At 38.8% G+C, this 20400-nt stretch overlaps 1 protein-coding gene and 1 long non-coding RNA gene across 7 annotated transcripts in view; both read left to right on the top strand.

The window, feature by feature from the left end:
- LOC141933147 (uncharacterized) lies at window positions 1-3183 on the top strand. Of its 2 annotated transcripts, none has more exons than XR_012626010.1 (3): window positions 1-153; window positions 2509-2597; window positions 2947-3183. It is a non-coding gene; the product is annotated as an uncharacterized LOC141933147 (long non-coding RNA). The 2 variants fall into 2 exon arrangements; XR_012626011.1 differs by lacking the exon at window positions 1-153 and adding an exon at window positions 1713-1897.
- A 2044-nt stretch (window positions 3184-5227) lies between these two features.
- Window positions 5228-20400, top strand: part of UBE2V2 (ubiquitin conjugating enzyme E2 V2) — a 29612-nt gene continuing 14439 nt past the window's right edge. For 2 of the 5 annotated variants that reach the window (XR_012622620.1, XR_012622621.1), the window contains exon 1: window positions 5228-5318. Coding sequence is in view for 1 of the 5 variants with exons in the window: in XM_074819613.1 (XP_074675714.1) it covers window positions 5303-5318 (16 nt within the window). In the remaining 4 variants the exon portion in view is untranslated. Of the gene's footprint in view, window positions 5319-7583; window positions 7665-14163; window positions 14268-20400 lie in introns of all 5 variants that reach the window. The other 3 variants (XM_074819635.1, XM_074819618.1, XM_074819613.1) reach the window with 3 other exon arrangements.

Below are 20400 nucleotides of genomic sequence, written 5' to 3'. Positions count from 1 at the left end.
TGGCGGCGGGCAGCGGGTGCGCCGGGCCGGGGGCGGGGGGACCGTTCACCAAGTTGGTGTGATTTTTCCGACTTTCTGACAGATATCGGAAGGAGGACTCGTGCAATCAGAAGCTTTGTTCAAGTATACCAATGGAGGTAGTAGTAGTAAGAGGTAACTCTCTCTCTAGTTCTGCATTTTGAGATAAATACTTGGTGTAGGCAAGTAAAGGTGAAAATTAAAATGTGAAAGATGGCCCGTTACCGTACATCGTCACGGTCCCTGTCTATGGTGTGTGCTTTGTACGCTGCGTCCTGTCAGGCAAGCATTTGTCACGCTTGGGTGTGTTCATTTTTCAGAAGACAGTGTTTTAAGGCTAATAAAAGTAATGTATTATAGGGAAGTGTATTTGGTCAGGTAATAAGAAAAATAAGAAAAATACAGATTTAATTTCACTTGACTCTGTCACCCCAGAGAAGCCACACCGCCTTCCAGAAGGATGTGTATGTAAACATACACACACACATACATATACAGATGTATAAGCTTTGACTATACAACTGTTTCAATCAAGCATATAGTATTTCATCACTCATTAAACATTTCCTGAACCACGTTTTTTCATGTGTATGCCTTGAAAATTGGAAAGAAATGGGTTTCCTTATTGAATTTGGAATGGTTATTCAATAAAAGTTGGGGGGTTTCTTCAATAACACATTTGGTTTCTTGTAAGTAGTCTTTTGGAGAGCTTCTTGTATGAAAACAGCTAAATAACAGAGACTTGTGTTATAAAAGAGATGAATAAGATGATTCTGGCAGCGTACGTGCTGAAAGATGTACCACATGATTCCAGCTGTGAGTTGCCGTCGGTTGTTGCTGAGTGGAAAGAATGACTCAGCAAAAAACCAAGGCATTTCTAATCAGACATGGCTGCATTGTGGGGTCTCAGTAAGTCTGGAGTCTCTAACTACAAGTTTCAAAGCCCTTTTTTTTCAGATGGGGAATTAGCTCAAATGGTAGAGCGCTCGCTTAGCATGCGAGAGGTAGCGGGATCGATGCCCACATTCTCCAGCCTCCATTTTCAACTTCTATTTCAGTAAAAAGTAAACACCGGCATTTAAAAATATTTCCTATTCACACTTAATTTTTCTTGTATCATGGTGTAAAGAAACCTGAAGGAATTGTAGTTTAAGAAAAGTTAACACGTTTTAAATATTTCATTTCTTATTTTCACAATCATGTTTGTTCTTTTGCATACAGGGAGAAAAAATATACTCTTTGCATGAAATAATAAAACGTACTGACATTTTAATACAATGATAAATGACATGAACAAATTACAGAGAAAAAGAAATGAGGGTTTTTTTAATTTAAACATTTGTATGATTTCATTCATTAGTTAAATTTATATTTGATATTATAGTTTAGTGTATAATGAACAAAATTTTGTATTTCTGCTCTGAGTAATACTCATTGTTTTTGTTCTATTTTGGTTATGTAGGCTGTTTATTAGAAACAGCAAGCTAGAATATTCTATAACTCTGTTACTCCTGGTAGCAAGATTGTGTCCTTTTCCCATGAATTTTCACATCTGTGAAATATCATGGAAATTTTCTCTGTAAATATATGCTTGCACATTTTAAGCCTTCATTTTTTTTTTTTTTTTTTTAATTCTGATTTGATTTTCTTACTTGCTCATTCAGGTATTTAACTGCTTGCACTTCCAGGTTGAGGCAGCATGAGGAAACGAGCAAAACGTACTTCCTATAAATACAATGAATTTGTGCAGTTGGGATCTCGGGAGTACACATATTAACACAAATAGAAATCAGGGAACAAAAATCATGAATTGGGTTTCAAGTCAAGGAAGGAGGAGATACTGTGCTGCGTGGATGTGCAAGGAGCACCTGTGGAGAAAGTAAGGGAGCTTGGCGGTCCATCGTATGATGAGAAAGCGGTTAACCTCTGGGTGGATGGGATAGAAATCAAATTTGCTTATTTCTGTTGTATTCTCCACCTACTGGAGAGAAAAGAGGTATTGTGACTTTACAACTGCTAGACGCTTGTTACAACAAAGCCTTGGAGAGAAAAGTGTCAGGGTCTTCAGGAGTGATCTCTGGGCTCAAGTAATGATCTAAATGTCTCTTTGCTTGGAATGAGACTACAGTAGTTTTCTATGTGACTATTATTGCTTCTTGTGTTTTCTGTGTTTCTGTTACTTAATACCTGATAGTTTCTGTGCTTTTAAAGAGGATGAGTAACGTTGCTCTTCTCAGTTAATCAGATGCATGTTGTGCACTGATGAAATGAGAGGATTCAGTGGGGCTCTGTACAGGTGCAGTCCGCAATCACTCGCAGAACTATGCCTTCTGACTGTAAGCTCTCCAGACTAATGACTGTTTATTACATGTATGCCCAGCTTCCTGTAATGGGGCTTTTCTGTCTGTTAGGACTTGTAAACGCACAGTGATATGAATAGAAGTAAGAGCTTTTTCTTATCATGTAGTGCTTTATGTCCTTACTTTTTAGGTAAACTATCATGTGAAGAATTTACTGGATGAAGTAAGGGTCCTAGCCCTCAAAAGCACTACCTGTGTCAGGAAATGATCTGATGATGGGTGAGTAGTTTCCAGACCCATGTGTCAGAGGAGTGACTACTCTGGGTCTGTCTGTGCTTTCTGAGACAGAAGTTGCATATTCTATCTAAAGAACCTTGAGGGAATTCAGCTTTGTTTGATTTTTATTGTTACTGCCATTCACACGGACTTATGACCTCTGTAATATTGTGCTTAAATGAGTTACAAGTTAGTTATTCATTCTGTGAAAAAGTTTGTTGGTACTAAATTTGCTGGAAGATACTGTTACCCTATGTCTGTGTTTGTTGTAGTCTCAGAAAGGGGAATAATTATTCCTTACTTGTCTTTTATCAATACTTTGTTACAAATACTACTTACGAAATCTTTCCAGGGATGCGATGGAGCTTGGGGACCATCATCCGGCAACTCTGGAGACGGTGTTTTACAGCAAGAGGGCTGTCTGTAGAATCTGCTCTCAAAAATCTCAACTCTGTGAAATGCTTCTTTTAAATACATTTATTCCACAACATGATTGTAGTACATTGATTTTCTGAGCCGAGCACACTCAGTTCTAAGTTCTCTTATGAGGGATGCTGTGTGATATTTGACAATAAAGTTTATAAAAGGTTTTTGCTGTCATTATTACCATTACCCTATTTTGACCAAGTTGTAAGCAGAAGTTGTATTTCATAGAACTCTTTTCTTTTTGAAGAGAGAGGTGACTTCATGACCATGTGTAAGCACTTGATTGTATGGAAGAAAATGAACTTACATCTTTAAATGTGTTCAGCTTCTAGTTATCGGGTATTTTTCCTCTTGAGTTCAATGTTACAAAACCCCACATTTTTTCCCAGTAGGAAACCCAGCAGGGTTTTCACCGAGGCCAGCGACCTTATGCTTTTTTTTCCCTTTTGGCCTGTTTTATCTTTATTTCCCGTGATTGCAATTGGTATTGAAATAATTTGTTGCTGCTAACCATAAGATGGGTCCTACATTTAGTGGGTGGGTGTAGACCTAGATGGACTGTGGAGTCCGCTGTGTGCTTTCAGACTCACGGAATACAAGTTGGCTTTGGTTTGGCAAGCCTACAGCTGTATTTGTATTGTGTCTCAGAAGACACACAGGTGCACTACTCATCATTAGCATAGGATCACTTAAAAAAGAAGGATGAACCCTTCTGAAAAAAAAGTGCACAGGCATTGGGTGACTGTAGTCCTCCTTTCTGGCCTTGAAGCTGGACAGGTTCTGATTTTATTGCAAGTAGAAGCACAGACTGGGGAAATTTGTTTTGCTCCTCCTGGCTACGTTCAGGGCGACCACAGTGGATGAGGCTTGTGTAGTGGTCTCCAATACCCCTTTTGCACTTGCTCTTGATCACAAAGAATAAGAAAAGAGGGACAACTCATGGGGCACTTTTTTTCTGTTCAAGGCCACAGTGTTTTCTCCAGTGATGTTATAACAGAGGAGAAAAATCTTTAAATATCGTGACTTCCTTTTTTCGGTATCCTGTTTCCACTAAAAGAAATATTGAAATAGGCTACAGAAGAGACTCCCTGCAATCGATTTACTGTGACAACAGAAAGCACCACCAATCATTAAAAGGCAGCTTAAGAAATAGTTTCACTGTACTTAAAAAGCTTCTGTTGGTTGTTGAAACTCCTGCTTATTCTTGTTACAGAAATCTGGTCAAAACTAGTAACTTTATAAAAGGAAATAGAAATCAGTGGAAGAATTAAAACTATGGTAGATCTATCATTTCTACGTATGCACAGATAGCAACCGCAGTGGTCGATCTGTAATGAACTAACAAAAACGAAGGGAAGCAGGCTGTTGTATGTGTGAGGATGGTAGCGACTCATTGTCAGTGAAGAGGTTTCAGGTTAGCTGGGGGAAAAATGATTTGCATCTTTGCTTTTTGATCTCTACCAGAATAATCTGTAAATGAGTTTAAGACCCTCTCTTTATCAACTGTAAAGCAAAGAATTAAGCATATTTATAAAATAGGATAGGATGATAAGAACAGCATACGGGTGTTGTCACTTGTTAGTGAGGCATGTGCAGGACAGTAATTTTCCTGAGAAACTGCTGCACCCAGTGCTCGGGCTGCGGGAGGACCGCCAGTCCTCGCCGAAATCATCTCACTGAACCTGTAGCAGCGGCCCCGACCCTCCCCTACAACGCCCAGCACACAGGGCTCAGCACTTGTCCCGTTCCAGGCGCGTTCGTCCCCCGTACGTCTTCGGGAGGCTTCGGCCGGCGTTTCCCTCGCACCCGTGCGAACGCTGCCAGGGCGCGCTCGGGAGCGGTGGTCAGTCACCGGGCCCGCCGTCACCAGGCCCGGGCCCGCCGCTCGCTGGGCTCGCTTCGCCGGGTTTCTGCCCGGGACGCCGTCCTTTCCCACCTGCCAACAAGACCGTGAGGCGGTGCTGGCCTACAGCTGTGGTTCCTGAGCAGGAGGTGCCAAGGCCCTACCGGCAGCAGACGCCTTCGGCAGAGCTCGGCGTTGGCTGCTGGGGCCGGCCCGGGGGGCTCCCGGGGCAGCCGGAGCTCCCCTCGGCGTCGGGTACCGGCGCTTCAAGCCCCGTTCAGGCCCCGCCCCCTGGCCCCGCCCCCGCCGCTCGCGCACTCCCCGCGCCTTTTCCGCGCTCCAGAGCTGCGGTTACCCCGTGGGATGTGACGCGCTGCGTCAGGCGGAAGTGACGTGTGTCGCGTGCAGGCCCGGACCGGTGGGGGGGGGTTTGGACAAGATGGCTGGATCCACAGGTCTGTGAGGGGGGGTCTCGCTGGGCCTGGGGCTGGTGCGGGGAAGCGGGGCGTTGGGGTCGTGCTTGGGAGGCGGCCCCGTAAGGGCCGGAGGGGTCTCCTTCCTCGGGGTGGGGGGCGAGCTGCCTCTGCCGGGAGCGGCCGGAGTGGGGAGGAGTTACCTTCTGACAGGGTGATAAGGGGAGCGACAGGGGCGCCCGGCCGGGTTGTGCTTCCAGGCACGATCCTCTCCGTCTGTAGGGCAGCGACACCTCTGTGAGAGCCTGGCCTAAGGGACGAAGGGCGGGAGAAAGGGCTCCGGTTTCTGTAATGAGCGCAGTGGGGTGCTGGAGAAGACTTTATCTGCTGAGGAATAGGAATGGATAGATGCGTGTGTGTACAGGGAAGGGAGGAGATGTCACTAGCCAGGTAAAATTGCCGGAGGAAAAATATTTGTATTAGAGATTTGTACCAGTGTACCATCTGGTGAGTATAGAAGTCGTGGTATAGTAGTATCTAAAATAAAGGGTTGATTCTTTCTTCTCTTCATGGAGAGGAAAAGGGGACAGGCCTGGGTTGTGTTTTGGGGCAAGGGTACTCCAGTTTGGTGGTGACTGCAGGGTGGTGAGGAAGAAGAGTGAAGCATCTTGCTCTCTCACTAGACAGCCATTGGAGCCAAAGGGTCTCTCTTATATGTAAATGGAAGGGCAAAGAGCTGCAAGTCATCCGAGGAATCCTGTATCAGTAACCAGTATAGCGTGTTGAGCATTTGCGTGGCAGAGTATTGTGAAAGGTGGTGGCAAAGAAAGGGACAAGAATATTGCTTCAAGTGCTAAATGCAGAAGTTGAAGAAGCACAATTATGCTGTCTCAGTTTCATTTCATGAGAGGCTTGAAATGTAAAAAGACCTTTCCCCAGTACAAAAAGCTGAAGTCTTCAGGGCCTCATTTCCCCTTCTCTTGCCCCTGAGACTTTGTAAGTGGGATTGACAGAGCTCAGGACAGAGGAATGAATGGTCAGTCTAGAGTGAATATTGGCAACTAGTTTATTTCTGCTCCCAATCAACTGGATCATTAAGGGATTGAGAGTATAATGAATCAGAAGAAACTTCTGTGTATTGAAACTGAGCCTGGTACCTTACTGTTGGTTCTGTGAGGAGAGCTTGGGCAGGTTTTTTGGGGTAGGAGAGTCCTCTCCACTTAGTAATGTGACATTGGGGATGTGGGATTTACAGAGTGGAATTTGGTAAGGTTACAACAAATTGTGGCATGAAGCAGCTCTTGCAACTCTGAAAGAGCAGTCCAAAAAGACAAATTATTACCTATGATAAACTGAGCTAGAATGGATATATTAGGGAAACTTGAGTTTACTCAGCTGTGGATTACTCCATTTTATTTTGTTAAAATTTATTGACTTACTTCCTGGTGTCTAAGTTTAAAAGGATTTTATGATTAGTTTTATTATGCAGCAACTCCCAAAGACTTCAGCTTATGTCCGGGCCTTGGCCTGAGATTTCCTGTAATGCTCAGGAAGTAAAGTTGGTTTAGGTCACGTGTATTGAGTATTGGCATTTGCCATCACAGTCCATTCAGTCTGGCTAGTGTAGAATATCAGTTGCTAAAAATTTGTGTAGTAAAAAAAGCTATTTTCTTCCTACAGAACATTCAATTCTATAAGAAGAAATATTTTTTGTCTAAACTTTCTTAGTTTTATTGCTATAAATGCTCTTCACAGTCTTACATGTGATATTTTAGAAACTCTGTACACTTACTCAGTGTGGTTGTTTTTATCTCGGAAATGTAGCCACACATAAAGTTCAAGAAAAGTGGGAGATGTGGAAAACTCTTTATACATGTATCTTCTCCAAACAATGTAGAGTGCTAGTACTGCATGTATGCACTGTTCAAGAAATGAAATCATTTTAGTAAAATGAAGCGAGCAGACCAAATCATCAACAGAACTGCTGGGAAAATTAGTCAGGGCTTCTAAAGGAAAATACTTACTCCTGTGGAGAAAATACTGTTGGCTTTTTATTGGTGTATGCCTAGTTTTAGGGGGGGGGGGGGGGGAAGGGGTGTTTGTTTTGTTCTTTCCACATAGTACGGAGAAATTTAGATTTTTAAGACTTCACACAGAAGAACTGCTCTTGCCAGGAAGCTGTGTTATACTCATTTGTGGAGGAGGGAAGGGAATGGTTTGCTATAGACATAAGATTTAACTCTACCTAGCTCTGTGAATTTAATCTACTCTTGCTATAAAGTTCAACTTAATCCTTATTTGTTTCAGAAAAAGTGAATGTTTTGGTTGCATGAAGTCCAGGAGTGAAATTCTAGCCCCAAGGAAGTCAACAGCAAAACTTGTACTAAGGTCAACTGTCTTAGTTTTATCCCAGAAATTCCTTTCCTGGGCTTACTAGTTCTTTAAACAGTCATGTAAAAAATGACATGCCTTTAACAACAGATAATTTAGTTTGAAAACAGTTGTTCTTTGATGTCTGCTAAAGAAACTGTGTATGTCAGCATTATATTGTTGTCAAATAAGTATCTGCTATTTAAAATCACCTATATTGACTAATTTTACATGTAGATATTGCATATCCTAGAAATGGACATTTGTAAGCTGCAGTTTAATTGATCTTACAATATTGCAACTCCTTCTGCTTGAATCTGGACCTAGGTTGTTTGTGTGGGTACTGCTGGAGGTCTGGGGAAAAACAAGTCAGTTTTTTAAAGAAGAGAACAGCTGTTGATATAATCAGCCAATTTCATATTGATCAGCTGGAAATTCGTTCTATTAATGTCTTTGAAAATACAGAGCAGAAGATGTAATTTAAAAATAGTTTCAGGTTAAAAGAAATAATTTACCACAGCGTGCTATTTAAAATCTCTTGTGTGACTAGAGAAAAAGAAACAGATAAGAACATCATTAAAAGGAGTTAATTCATGAGTTAATGTTTGCATTTCCATAATTTGGTTTTAACTTAAAATTACTTTATGTGTATAGGATATAGATACATTTATCTAAAATGTGAATGTTTCCTAAAAACAGTGATCATGTCTTTAAGTGGTTAGAGTTTATGTGTGAAAAGATGAGAATTAAGGCAGCAGTGTCTAATACTGTGCTCTAACTATGGGCTGCTAAAGCTTTTGTCTCCTTCCTCCTCAACTGGAGGGCTTCAGTAGCTTGGGGGAGGGTGAATAGGGCTGGGTTAATGAAAACTCCCCTGGATTTGCTGAAACTGTGCACTCAGGGAAAAAAATCGACTGATCTACAGTCAGCAATTATATGTGAGATTCCGGATTTACTTCTAGTATGTAGTTGCAAGCAACCTTTTTTGAAAGTGTGCTTTATGTCTTTGAAGGAGCACAGCTAGATCCGAAACAAGTTTTTGTGTGGGTTTTTTTTTGTGTTTTTTTTTTTTTTTTGTAAAATCCCTACTTCTCATTTCCAGATATTCTGATCTTTAAGGATGAATCTTCCTTGTGTGACTTACATTGCACATGCAAAAATATATTTCCCTTTGAATTTATATATGATTGATCCTTTGAATAGAAGTGGCACAATGTTCAGTGTCAGTTCCTTGTTCTCTTAACTTTGGATTTCATTTCTATTCGCAAACATTTAGTAGTGGTGAAAGCAGTTCTAAGTGTGCATGATTGCAGCTGTAAGGAATCTGATACTAAAAATGAAGGGCTGAAAGTGGTCTTGAGTGCATTCAGTCTAACCCCCCTGAGCTGTGAAGCAAGGACTGACTGTATCTTTCCCAGTGATAGGGTTTTTTGTTGCTGAAATCCTCCGTTGAAAAAGACTCCATAATGTGAGATGGGGTTTTGTAATACTTTCGCTTAAATCCTTTGCAAGTCTTCTCCACTCCAAGTCGAGCTGATGTCTGTCTGTCCTGTGCTTAGTGGGATAGAGATTGATGGATCACCATACCCTGTGTGGAGACTCCTAGATATTAAGGGCCATTCAGAGGAGTAATAAAGGAACTTATTCATATAAGTGGGATGTAGAAGTAATGTTTTAAAGACTATTTTTTCCATATAGGAGATGGTATAATTTAAGCTTTGTATCTAGAGAACTTGTGTGTTAAACTGCACAGGTAGGCTTCTCTTTTCCTCTGACCTGTTGGATGCCCATTTCCTCCCCCTTTTTTTCCTTGTGGAGGAAATATTTGTCTATTTTTTATCTAGTATGTTTTACCTTCAAGAACGTATTACTCCTTCCACTTTTTTCTATTATGCTTCCATCACATGGTTCACTTACCCAGAACCTGTCCAAGAAGTCAGTTTAAAAGCTGTTTAGAATTCTACAGTCCTCTTAAGTTTGTTCTGTGCATTTATAATGTTATTTCTCTAAGCACAGAATTATTGAAGCTGCAAGTAATCAGGCAAAACAAAAGAAGTAAAATACTGTATTCTGTGAGGCAGTAGGCACTCTGTGTGGGGCATTTTTCTATCCTGTCCTATGCACAAGAATTGCAACTGTGATTGTTCTGCCTGCTTAAAAACATCTTGGCAAGCCGCAAATAATTTATATGTGCTTCAGCTGGGTTGAGAACAATCTAGCTTACAAATGACTTTTAAACTATATATAGACCATCAGTTCTTTCCAACTTCGTGGCATATATAGGCAAGTTACTCTGTTTCTTCTCAGAGCTTTGCCCGTACCATTTTCCTGTCTTTGTTGCTGGTATTTTACAACTCTGGCTTTGAATACAAGCCCCAACTTATGTCTTTCTGCCACAATAGCTGTATGAGTATGCTCACAGGCTGAACACCTTTCTTCTGGGATAAAAAAGTGGCTTACCTTGTAATCTTATATTTGTTTAAGAGTTTGCTTGAAATCCAAGGATGTTATCAGGCATAGCATTAAAGCCCATTATCTAAACTATTCTGTACAATCCTGGAAAATTTTAGCCTGGATGAAGATAGAACACACAGTTTCGGGAAGGTATGTCTTTCAGCAGTTGGAGGCAGATGCTGCATACTGTAAATCTAAGCACAGATGAGAAGGCTTCTCATGTGTGAGAATTAGATTTACAAGTGTTATGAGTAGTTGGTGGAGTTAAATTGCATACATATTTGTTAGTGTTTGTGTTTTGCCTTATGGAAGATTTTTCCAAAGGCAGTGTTTCAGTTTCGCATGCTGTGGAACTGTTCAGCCTTATTTTGTCGACAGACCCTTCCTCCTCTCTCTCCCTACTCTTACATGTTTTTTCCTAGCCTATAGCTTGTACTTCATCCTGACCAAAATTTTATGTAAAGTACTAGATCAGCTTCAGCTACTCATGTCACTTAGGTTTTGTTGCCTTCCTGTCTGAACTAGCCTGTGGGAGCCTCCGCACAGATTGTGGAAAGACAAGAAGGTGCTATGGAGAAAGTGTTCAAAATAGTTTTGATTTAAGCTGCACTCAGGAGGATTTTGCTATATGCCTCTACAAAGAAAAAGAGTGTTTTTCTTTGTATTTGTCATTTGGAAGACGCTAATGAGATATAATTCAAACAATATTTTGAATAAAATCAGTACAGCAGTGCAAAAATTTATGACTGTGAAGCTGTCAGACTGGTTCTGAATAACATGAGCTTCTGTTTTAGTCTTTTCAAAAATGTGTGGTGCTTTAAGTACATGACTAAATCATTTCTAGTTAGCATTTTGGAACAAATGGAACCTTCAGCACTTAGAATTTCAGAGCTCTAAATTAATCCTTTATTTCAGAAGGATGAGAAGCTTCAACTAGATCAAAAATAATTGTCAGAAAAATTACGTCTAACACCTAGATAGACTCTGTATCCCCTTTTTTAAAAGATTGTTGTATTAGACATATTTAAACTACACGAAGAAAAAAAATCACCTCCATTCATTGCATTTCTGACTATTCATAACTGGATAGTTAAGTGTGTTTGCAATTTGCTTGAGTAAATCAAAAACATTTTTCCCAATACTTGTAAAAATAGTGTCCTTTACTCAGGATATCAATATAGTCTTAATAAAATGTCCAGTTTTATTCATAGAACTTTTTCAAGGAAGAAATGGTAAGCTTGCTTTCTTCTCACTGAAGTAGAATATGTGATAATGTAAATATTAAATAATTCAAATTTTTGAGTGCCATATAGAGAATAGCAGGCTGAAATATGACTGTCACAAAAATAATGTAGGAAAATAATTTAATGGTGGTTCTTGTTACTAAATATGTGGTAATTGGTACTTTTGCTGATTATATCTGTAAGCATATGCTTATGTGTATAACTGAAAGAATAACAATGGATCACACTATTTGTTTTACATAGATAAATGATCTTTATGGACTGTGGGTGGGTGCTGAGTCATGTTGGAAAGGACCTTCATGCAAGTCTTAGAACAACTGTTTGCTAATCAATGACTTGTAACCCGTTTTAGACAGCTTTACAGCTTTGCTAAACTAAATCCTTGATGCTAGTCTTGTTATCTGGGTCACACATTGTATTCTTACTATTAAAGCAGACCCTGTGAAAGCCATTTCATGACAAGAGACACTGGCCTCTGCTGGGTTTCTCTACTATACTCCTCCTGTCCCTCTATCTGATTTTTTTTTTTTTTTAATGTCATCATACTTTAAAAGGTAGCTTAAAAAGTGTGTAATTGAAATTATTTTTCCTCTTTGTCAGCACAATCTCAAGTTTAAAATGAAACTTTCAAAAATTGAGCCTATCTGCCATTATATCTTTTCTTTAGCCTTTTTTGCCTTTATATAGCTTTATGTTTTTAATAGTGGGATTAACAAGTTTGTTTTGTTTTGGTTTTTTTAGCTTCTGAGGAGAGAAATTGGAAAGATTTCTTTCTCTGATAAAATCTTGATTCCTTAGACTACTAAATCATAATTAATATTGCTGGTGGTTTTTGAAGTGATGGATATCTTTTCTAAACCCTCTTTACTGGCTTCCTGCCTTACATTGTTTTGTACAAAATTGAAACAGTAATAAAATTCTCAATTTGCTAAGCATCACAACGTGTCATTTTTCATAATCTATCATTTCATATATTAAAACATATGGGAAGGTAGTTGGACCGTTTTATAATCTCAGCTGTGTTTCATTCAGTGGTTGATTATAAAGAGTTAACTTTTAAACCGTAGTCAGCCTTTCCTTTCCACCCCTCACCAAAACAGCTTGGATGTCTATTGATGAGCTATTTAGTGACTTAACTGTTTAATTCCTGTACAGTTTTTCTTATGGTTAGGCACAACTGGACATGCGGTGTCTGATGTAACTAAACCCTGAGTTAACAGTGATCTTGTTTATAACAAAAAAACTTGCACTTAGATATAATATAGACTGATAAATTTATGCCATTAATATTGGTGCAAAACTGTAAAATTATTTTTAAGCAATTTACACCAGTTTTCTTTTGGGATTGCAATCTAGTTTTTTTAATACTATATTTTTCTATTGGTGTGATAACTATTTTTTGTGTGTTTTTTTGGATGAGGTATTTTAATTGCTTACAACTTGTGTGGATGCTTTGCAAGGTTTTGTTTGTTTGGTTGGTTTTTTTTACTACGAGTTTTGTAGTCTTGTAGTCTAACATTTGTATCTGTAGTGGAGGAAGCTTCTTCCTTAGTGCAATTTACATGAGCACCATTAGTAATTCCATGCCAGCAACTGTACTCAAGATGATGGTATTTGCATGAAAATGCAAAGACAGTGTGAAACAAACTGTAACTGTTGTTGCATCTTTGCTAACAATATTGAGTCCAGCTGGAGTTTGTCTCAGATCAGGACTATAATCTGTGTGTGCACATACCCAGTCTTAAACAGCTCAGTGTGCTTCTGCTCACTGCTCACATACGACGGCTCTTACATTTCTTTACTGTTGTACCTTGTACAACTTTAGGACGTTTAGGGTATTGTTGCTACGTGAAAAATCAGGAGAGTGAAGAAGGCATTTGGAAGTTGAACTTTGGGGCGTGAGGAATAGAGGTTTTCAGTGAGGCGTAAGCCTTGGTCAGGAGAGGTGGTGCAGAACGGGAAAAACCTGCCGGGATTTGTGAGAAATAGCTTCTCCATGGATGCTGGTCAGAGAGTGGAGCAGCTCTGATGAATCGGGTAGTTAATAGCAGCCGCATCTCCCTCTGCTGCTCCTCTGAGAAAGGTGAGAAAGGGGAAAAGAGTGACAGTGGAGAGCAGGGAAGGAGGGGAAAGAGGATTGGCTGTGAGCATGGTTAGAAGTGAATAAAAACTAAACAGATACAGTATTTTCCTGGAGGATGTTGACTGTCACAGGAAGAGCCCTGTCCACATGGCTGCCTTCAGTAAATAATCTGATGAATTATGGAACAGAATTGGTAGAACACAAAATTACTAGGAACAGTTAGCTCACTTCATTCGCATTACCTGAGAGGTAGGATAAGAGAAAAGAAGGGAGGACTTAGGTGAAGATGCCTTGATAATGGAGCTATTTGTTCTGATAGTAATTTCTCACACTTAAACCCATAATTAATAAAACCTAAAATAGCACAGACTTTTTCCTACAAAGTTATATATTTGGAATGCTCACTCTGCTGGAGAAGTCAAGTTTGAGGTCTCGTTCTTACTGTGAAACCAACTGAAACACATTGAATAAACTGATGTTGCTTTTGCAGTTTTGGTATGCTGAGATCTGTTACTCTAGCATCAAGATTTGTGGTTTAAGCCATTTTAAGATGTGTTTGTAAATCAGATATGTGTTTATGACATCCCAGCTACTGATGCCTAGATCTATAGAAATTAATTTCTTCCCACTAACCAAAATAAATAAACTTAATAAACTTTAATATTGTTCATATATTGAAAGATTTATTATGATTTTCTGGTGTCTAAATACACTTTTTTTTTTAATTAAATGTAAGCTGGAACCTTGTATGGCAAACTGGTATTACCACCTCTCCTTCCCTGCGAGGCTGTCCATCACTATATACTACATTTTCTATTTTGCGAGTGCAGCTGTTAAGAGGTATGTGAAAGGTAAATGAAAGAATTGGATAGCACCAAATGCTTCTGAGGTGGGCCCGGCCTTGAAAGTGGGAGCTGATAGGTAGGGGACCGTACTTGTGCTTATGGCCTTTCCTTTCCAGGTTAGTAATCTGCCTGCCTCTAAATGTCCAAGTATAAAGTAAGTTCTGTTTTCCTCTGAAGACGTGTTGTACTGTATTTGGCAGCTGAACCCAGAGTATGAGATGGAGCAGTGTAAGTTGTATTAAATGAAAATTTTAACACAGTGCAACTGGAGCTACTACTGAAGAAACAGGTCAACATGCAAATATAATTATGTTTAAAATGTATAATTTTCAATTATTATTGCTAGTAGATAAGTGATGGTGTCTTAATGTTCTGAATATGCATAATGAAATTGAAAGTAAGGGGGGAAAATCTTACGTGCATGTGTTCTGTCTTCAATGAAATGACTGTTTTTTTAAACGCTAGTGTTTATGCCCTACCCTACCGATATAAATACCCCTACAACCTTCCGGACCTTTTCTTGTCAGCCAAAATGTGCATGCTGCGTTGCAATAAAAGACTGAGGCTTCTGCTGTATTAACACTTCTCATTAGCTGCCTTCTTAGTGTAAGCTATATAGAGAATGTTTATGGCAGTGGCTAGACTCTAATATAAAGGAAATTCCTATGGAAGTTCTTTTCATGCAGCCTAACTTTAGTTCTCAACTGTGTCTGTTAAGATACCAACAAATGTAAGATTTCACTTAAGTGAAATAAATAGAAATTATCACCAATGTAATTCTGAAAAGGAATATTATTTTAGTTAGTTTTAACCAAAAGGTAGGTTTGAAGATGAAGGTTTATAGCTTTCATACTGCAGTGACTATTTCTTGGATCCTGCTGGGCAGTATTCCTCAGCAAGTGACATAAGAAAAAGTTTCATAAGAAAAAAATGAAAACCCAAAACTGGTGAAATGCATGCTTTAACTTCAATGTAGTTCCTAGAATTGCAGCTCCTCCTTGAAGTCTTCCAACCTGTCTGCTTTCACTTTTTTTTATTTTTAAACATTGTAAAAGGCAAAAGAAGTTAACCTGTCACAGTGCTCCTACATAGTCAAATACATCATGTTTTACATAAATATATATATATATATATAAATTTTAGTCCTGCAAAGAGGTGGAATAGCCCATTCAGTTCTTACCAGCTCTGAGTACAATTTCTTTTAGTCTTGCGACATGGCAGTTCTCTAATGCTTATGATTGTGGCAAAACTGGCTCTAAATTATGATAAACATTGAACACATTGAATAAATGGCCATTTGCTCTGTGCATGTTCATTGATGTATATCTATTTGCTTGAGCTGTGAAAACTTACCTACTACTCACCTCTTTTTCTTATTAATTCCTAAAGTTAGTCATCTTGGTTGGTTTGTTTCTTTTGGGATGAATAATTTCATTTGAACATGGAAATGGATTTTTACCTGATTATGTCAGACTTCTTTTTCTTCTTGAACTTCTATTCCTAGAAATTTTCCGCAAGTCAGCTTAGTTAGTTAGTCTTCATGAGTCTGCAGATCTGAACTGCTGTTGCTTACAGCTTTGCCAGTTGCAGATGGTAATGACAAGACACTGTTCAGTTGATCTGACACAATGCATACTTTAGACACTAGCAAAATGGAGAAGAAAGCATTCAAGATCACTGTTGGTTTTGAGGGGTAGCCCATGATTAATTTTGGAAGTACAGTGCTTTGGGGTTTCTGTTATGTCTTGCCTTTTTATGTCATCTATCTGTACTGGCTGGCTTTAATGAAGTCCTTCTGTAATGTTATCATTGATAAAAACACATCTATTTGGTTTTATGTGACAGAATCAGTGATAACTGGAATGTTCCTGTAGAAGATATACTTGCATTATATGGATGTTTCATCCATACACGCTAGAATTGCTTGGTGCCTTACTCACCATCCTGACCGATGTGTATGGACCACATATTGCTGCTACATACCTTCATTTCACCATTTAAGATAACATAGTATTTTCCCAATTTAAACTCAAAATTGTTAATGCAGCATGTTCTATTGCCCGAATTTCATTGCTTTGGAACATACTTGCTGAAGAAAAAGTAGAGAAAAATAGCATATAGTAAATGTAGCTTTATAAATACTACATAAATTCTGCATTTTAATTTTACTGAAGTACATCGAAACTTGATTGGAAAGCAGTTCAGAGAATTGGGACGTACCTGTAATTCTAAGAAAGCAGAAGTTTCAACTAACAGAAATATCAAAATGTGTCAAACCAATTTAATGAAGGTACAGTTTTCTCAGTGCAGGCTCGCTGTGCATTCGGTAGCACATGGTTGGGTTGATTCACAGATTGAGTTCTGCAGCAGCAACTGGATGCTTTGTAGCTACTGGAAAAAAATCTATTGCTTTTTACTGAAAATGTCTATTTGCATTGAACAAGAATCATGTTGTTTTCTTGGTTATTGGAAACAGTGCTTTTACTATGTGTGTAGTAACATTCTTGATTTAAAACAACAGAAAAGTTCACTATTTAATTGCTGCATTGCACTACTAACGGTGGTGATGAAGTTCTTTTGTAGACAAAACTGCCATGTCCAGCTCCGTTAATAGGCAAGTTACTAGAAGTAATTGTGGGTTTTGGAGCCATGTTACTGTGATCCATCTCAGATAATTACAATGTAATTACAGTGAACCTGGTAATACTTTTTGATAGTAGGTTCCTGATAGTCAACCATTTTTTTGTGCATATTTGCAGAATATTTTACTAGGCAAAAGAGTATGTGATGTGAATAGGATAGGCAAACAAAAATATAGATAATTTTTTTTAAAAATAGTTTTTCCAGACAAGCGTGTCTTCCAAAAATTTAATTCCATGGGAATATTTTTTTCAGCCAGAATATAATGTTAGCATTTCTCATGCCCTAGCCCTCTTCCCTCTCTTTGTTATGTATTGCCCATTTCAGGGCCTATTTAAGGCATTGCTTGTTTTATCTTCTTAGTACAGTATTTCAGTTTCTTGCTTTATTTTGTCCAGAGCAAGATGACTTCTGAATTGTTCAGGCTGAAAGGAACCTGTTATTTTCTATGGGTTTCTCTTTGGAATTTTTTATTTCTTCCCCTCCCTGCCCCAGGAGAAATTGTATTATGGCTTAGAATTTGCAAGGCTGACAACCCTCCCTCCTTCCCTGTCATTAAAAAAATACTTATTTTTCTGCCAGCCTGAAACTGTTAAATGGGGGTTGAGAGTTTTTATTACCACGCTATACATATTTTTTCAGTTTCCATTAGCTGGAAGTCAGGGGGCAAAAGAGAACTCATACATTCAAAATTGTTTATGTTACAGACTTTTCCTGACATAGCTATCTCAATCAGGAAGAATAGCATCCCTGGCAGTATTCTAGCTGTGTTAATATATAATTTACTGATATAACTTGTTCTTGGGTACATATTAAGGTTTGGTTTTATAGCTGTGTTGGGGAGTGTGCTGGCAGTATGGGGTGTGCTGGTATAACTCTGGTGGTAAAAGGCTCCTTGTAACTTTCAGGAGTGATGAAGCCAAGAGCTAAGGAAGATTTTAAGAGAAACTGAATGTTGGTATGGATATTGTAATAGGAAATTATTATAAAAAATAGTTTTGAATATAACAGAGAACCTCACACTTCAGGCTCTGAGCCAATCTATGAAAAGTTAGGGTTATGGTTCCCTTTTATCAGTGACAGGGAGAAGATTAAAGCATAGGTTATCCCGCTCTTGCCTGTTAAATGGCAAAGAATCATTTGATGTGCAGGGAGCTTGGACTTCCAACTGTATTTGAAGGACTGTGTCCGTTTGAATTGTTTAAATACGTGATTTAGTGTAGCTGGTTGTGCTCCATCAGATTTGACAGAGTGCAGTTGTGTGTTCTGTCTTGATGCTGATTAAATCTCTGTGCTAGTGGGTGATCTGGCATTACCAACTGTGGAACTGTGTCTTGACAAACTAGCAAGAGCAGGCCCATCCAGGCAATTCCCCTTTATTGCTCCACTGAAAGTTGTTGGTGCTACTAAAGGATACTGAAGATTCCTCCTTTTTGCCGATATTTTTTCAGGTTATGCAGATTCTGAATAAAAGCATAGCTGTAACTTCTTTTCTTGTCCTGTGGGATAGTGTACTTGCTTCTATTAATTTGATGGTTTAGAATGTGATGTCTGAAGTAGCTCCATATGTATGACAGTAGACCCTCCTACTTAAATTAAGTATTTACTGATTCTGCTTTTATTCTTTTCTCTTTGTTCAAAGGTATTAAATTTGCTGTTAATTTCACAGATTTCTAATAGTTACCAGTTTCTGTAGTTCAGTTTCATGATTAAATTTACAAATGAAAAAGTGTTGGTGTATGTAAGCATGAGTGGGTGTTGTTTGTTTAAGTGAGATATGTTTACTTCAGCTTTGTGAAGACTTGGTAAATAGTGTTTGACGGTTCCTGTCTGCTGTTTTGGGGTATCAGGAGGTATTTGTCATTAAAATCCATAGTGAGGTAAGCTTTGCAGATCAACTGCAAGGAGGTTGGAGGGCAGGTTGCTTTGGTTTTGGTTTTTTGTGTTTTTTTTTTTTTTTGTGTGTGTGGGTTTTTTTTGTTTTTTAAATCTTGATGAATCCAGCTATATTTTCACATAGAGAGCCTTAGTCCATCATTGCAAATAGCTGTGCTTGGTGCATTGCTGTACCTAATCACAGCCTACTGCGTGGAGTTTACCACTGCTCCAGCTCTGCCAGTGATAAAATCTCATGACTGCTTTAATCCCCTTCACTTGGAAGTGAGAGGTTTTAGCTGAGGATGCCTGTTACAGGGAGTAAAAATAACCTGTCTGCACTTGTCTGAACCCGGTTAGTGGTCCCATCAGCAAGCGGAATTGGGAAGTACAATATTTGGCAGGCCCGTGGTGGTGAAAGGCTAGATGCATTTCTCTCGTCAGTTGCCACTACTTGTTCCAGAAGGTACACCTGTGGTCTGGGAGGCAACTGAAGAATGGGGGTGGGTTCTGTAATTTCCTGTTGCTGATGAGCTGCAAACTAGAACAGAAGGTTGTTGTTTCATTGTCCAAATTCTGTAAATGAAATACTGATTCTTATTCAGATTCCATTAAGGAATATTTCAAAGTTTTTAGCAATTTGATGAATTGTATTGTCTGGATTAGAGACAAAACTGCAAGTTGTGTATGTGCCGTTAGCATATAATTTCAATTGTGCCCTCTGGAATACATGAAATAGCAAGAATTTTTTACTTCGTGCTAGGACCAAACCTAGTTTCCAAAAGACCCAGACCATCATTACCTGATCTTAGATAGAAGTTCTTGCTTACTGGAAAGAAGGTGCAGTCTTGTACACATATTTTGTTCTTCAAGATAGGCAGATTTGTATGGTGTAAAGGTTATAGCATGACCAAAGCAAACATGTAGAGTGCAGTACTGTGCACAAGTGTGTGAGTGGAGGCTCAGGACAGCAGTAGCATTTAATTCCAATTCACTTTGCTGGTAGTTTGTAAGACTGTAATTCTAAAGTAAGGGTTGGGGTTTTTCTTACCCACTGTGTTAATTTTTAAATTTAATTTCCATGCCACTTGTCAGAAATCTATCAACAATGGTTTTCTAACAAAACATCCAATAGTGACTTCAATTGAAGTTTGAAGTATTGAGGATGAAACATTAATCATATGTGCCAGGGACATAGAAGCAGCTTAGTGGGGTTTTGGGGTTTGATTGTTTGTTGTTGGGGGTTTTTTTTGGTTTGGTTGTTTTTGTTGTTGTTGTTGTTGTTGTTTTGGTTTGGTTTGTTTATTTATTTTTTTAATTTTTATTTTTTGTTTGTTTGTTTGGGTTGTTTTGCAAGCTAGGAAATAGTGGCCTGGTAATCCCTTGTGATGGAAAACTCTAGTAGACATTCATAATTAAGATGTGCACAGCTTGTTGCTCTGTCCCTCTGATGTCCGTTGACAAATCAGGGTATCTCTTTGGAAATAGGGTGGGAGAGGTTGTTGCCAAAATTTTAAATATAGAATTGTATAAAAAGAAAGATCTTGTGCTTTTCCTATGAACTCTTAAATAAAGGACTGTAATATGTTTGCCTAAGTGAACTAAGTACCTTA

The sequence above is a fragment of the Strix aluco genome, chromosome 1 (assembly GCF_031877795.1).
Source record: "Strix aluco isolate bStrAlu1 chromosome 1, bStrAlu1.hap1, whole genome shotgun sequence".
Lineage (NCBI taxonomy): Eukaryota > Metazoa > Chordata > Aves > Strigiformes > Strigidae > Strix > Strix aluco.
Note: the sequence above shows the minus strand (reverse complement) of the source record. Positions and strands in the feature narration are given on the sequence as shown.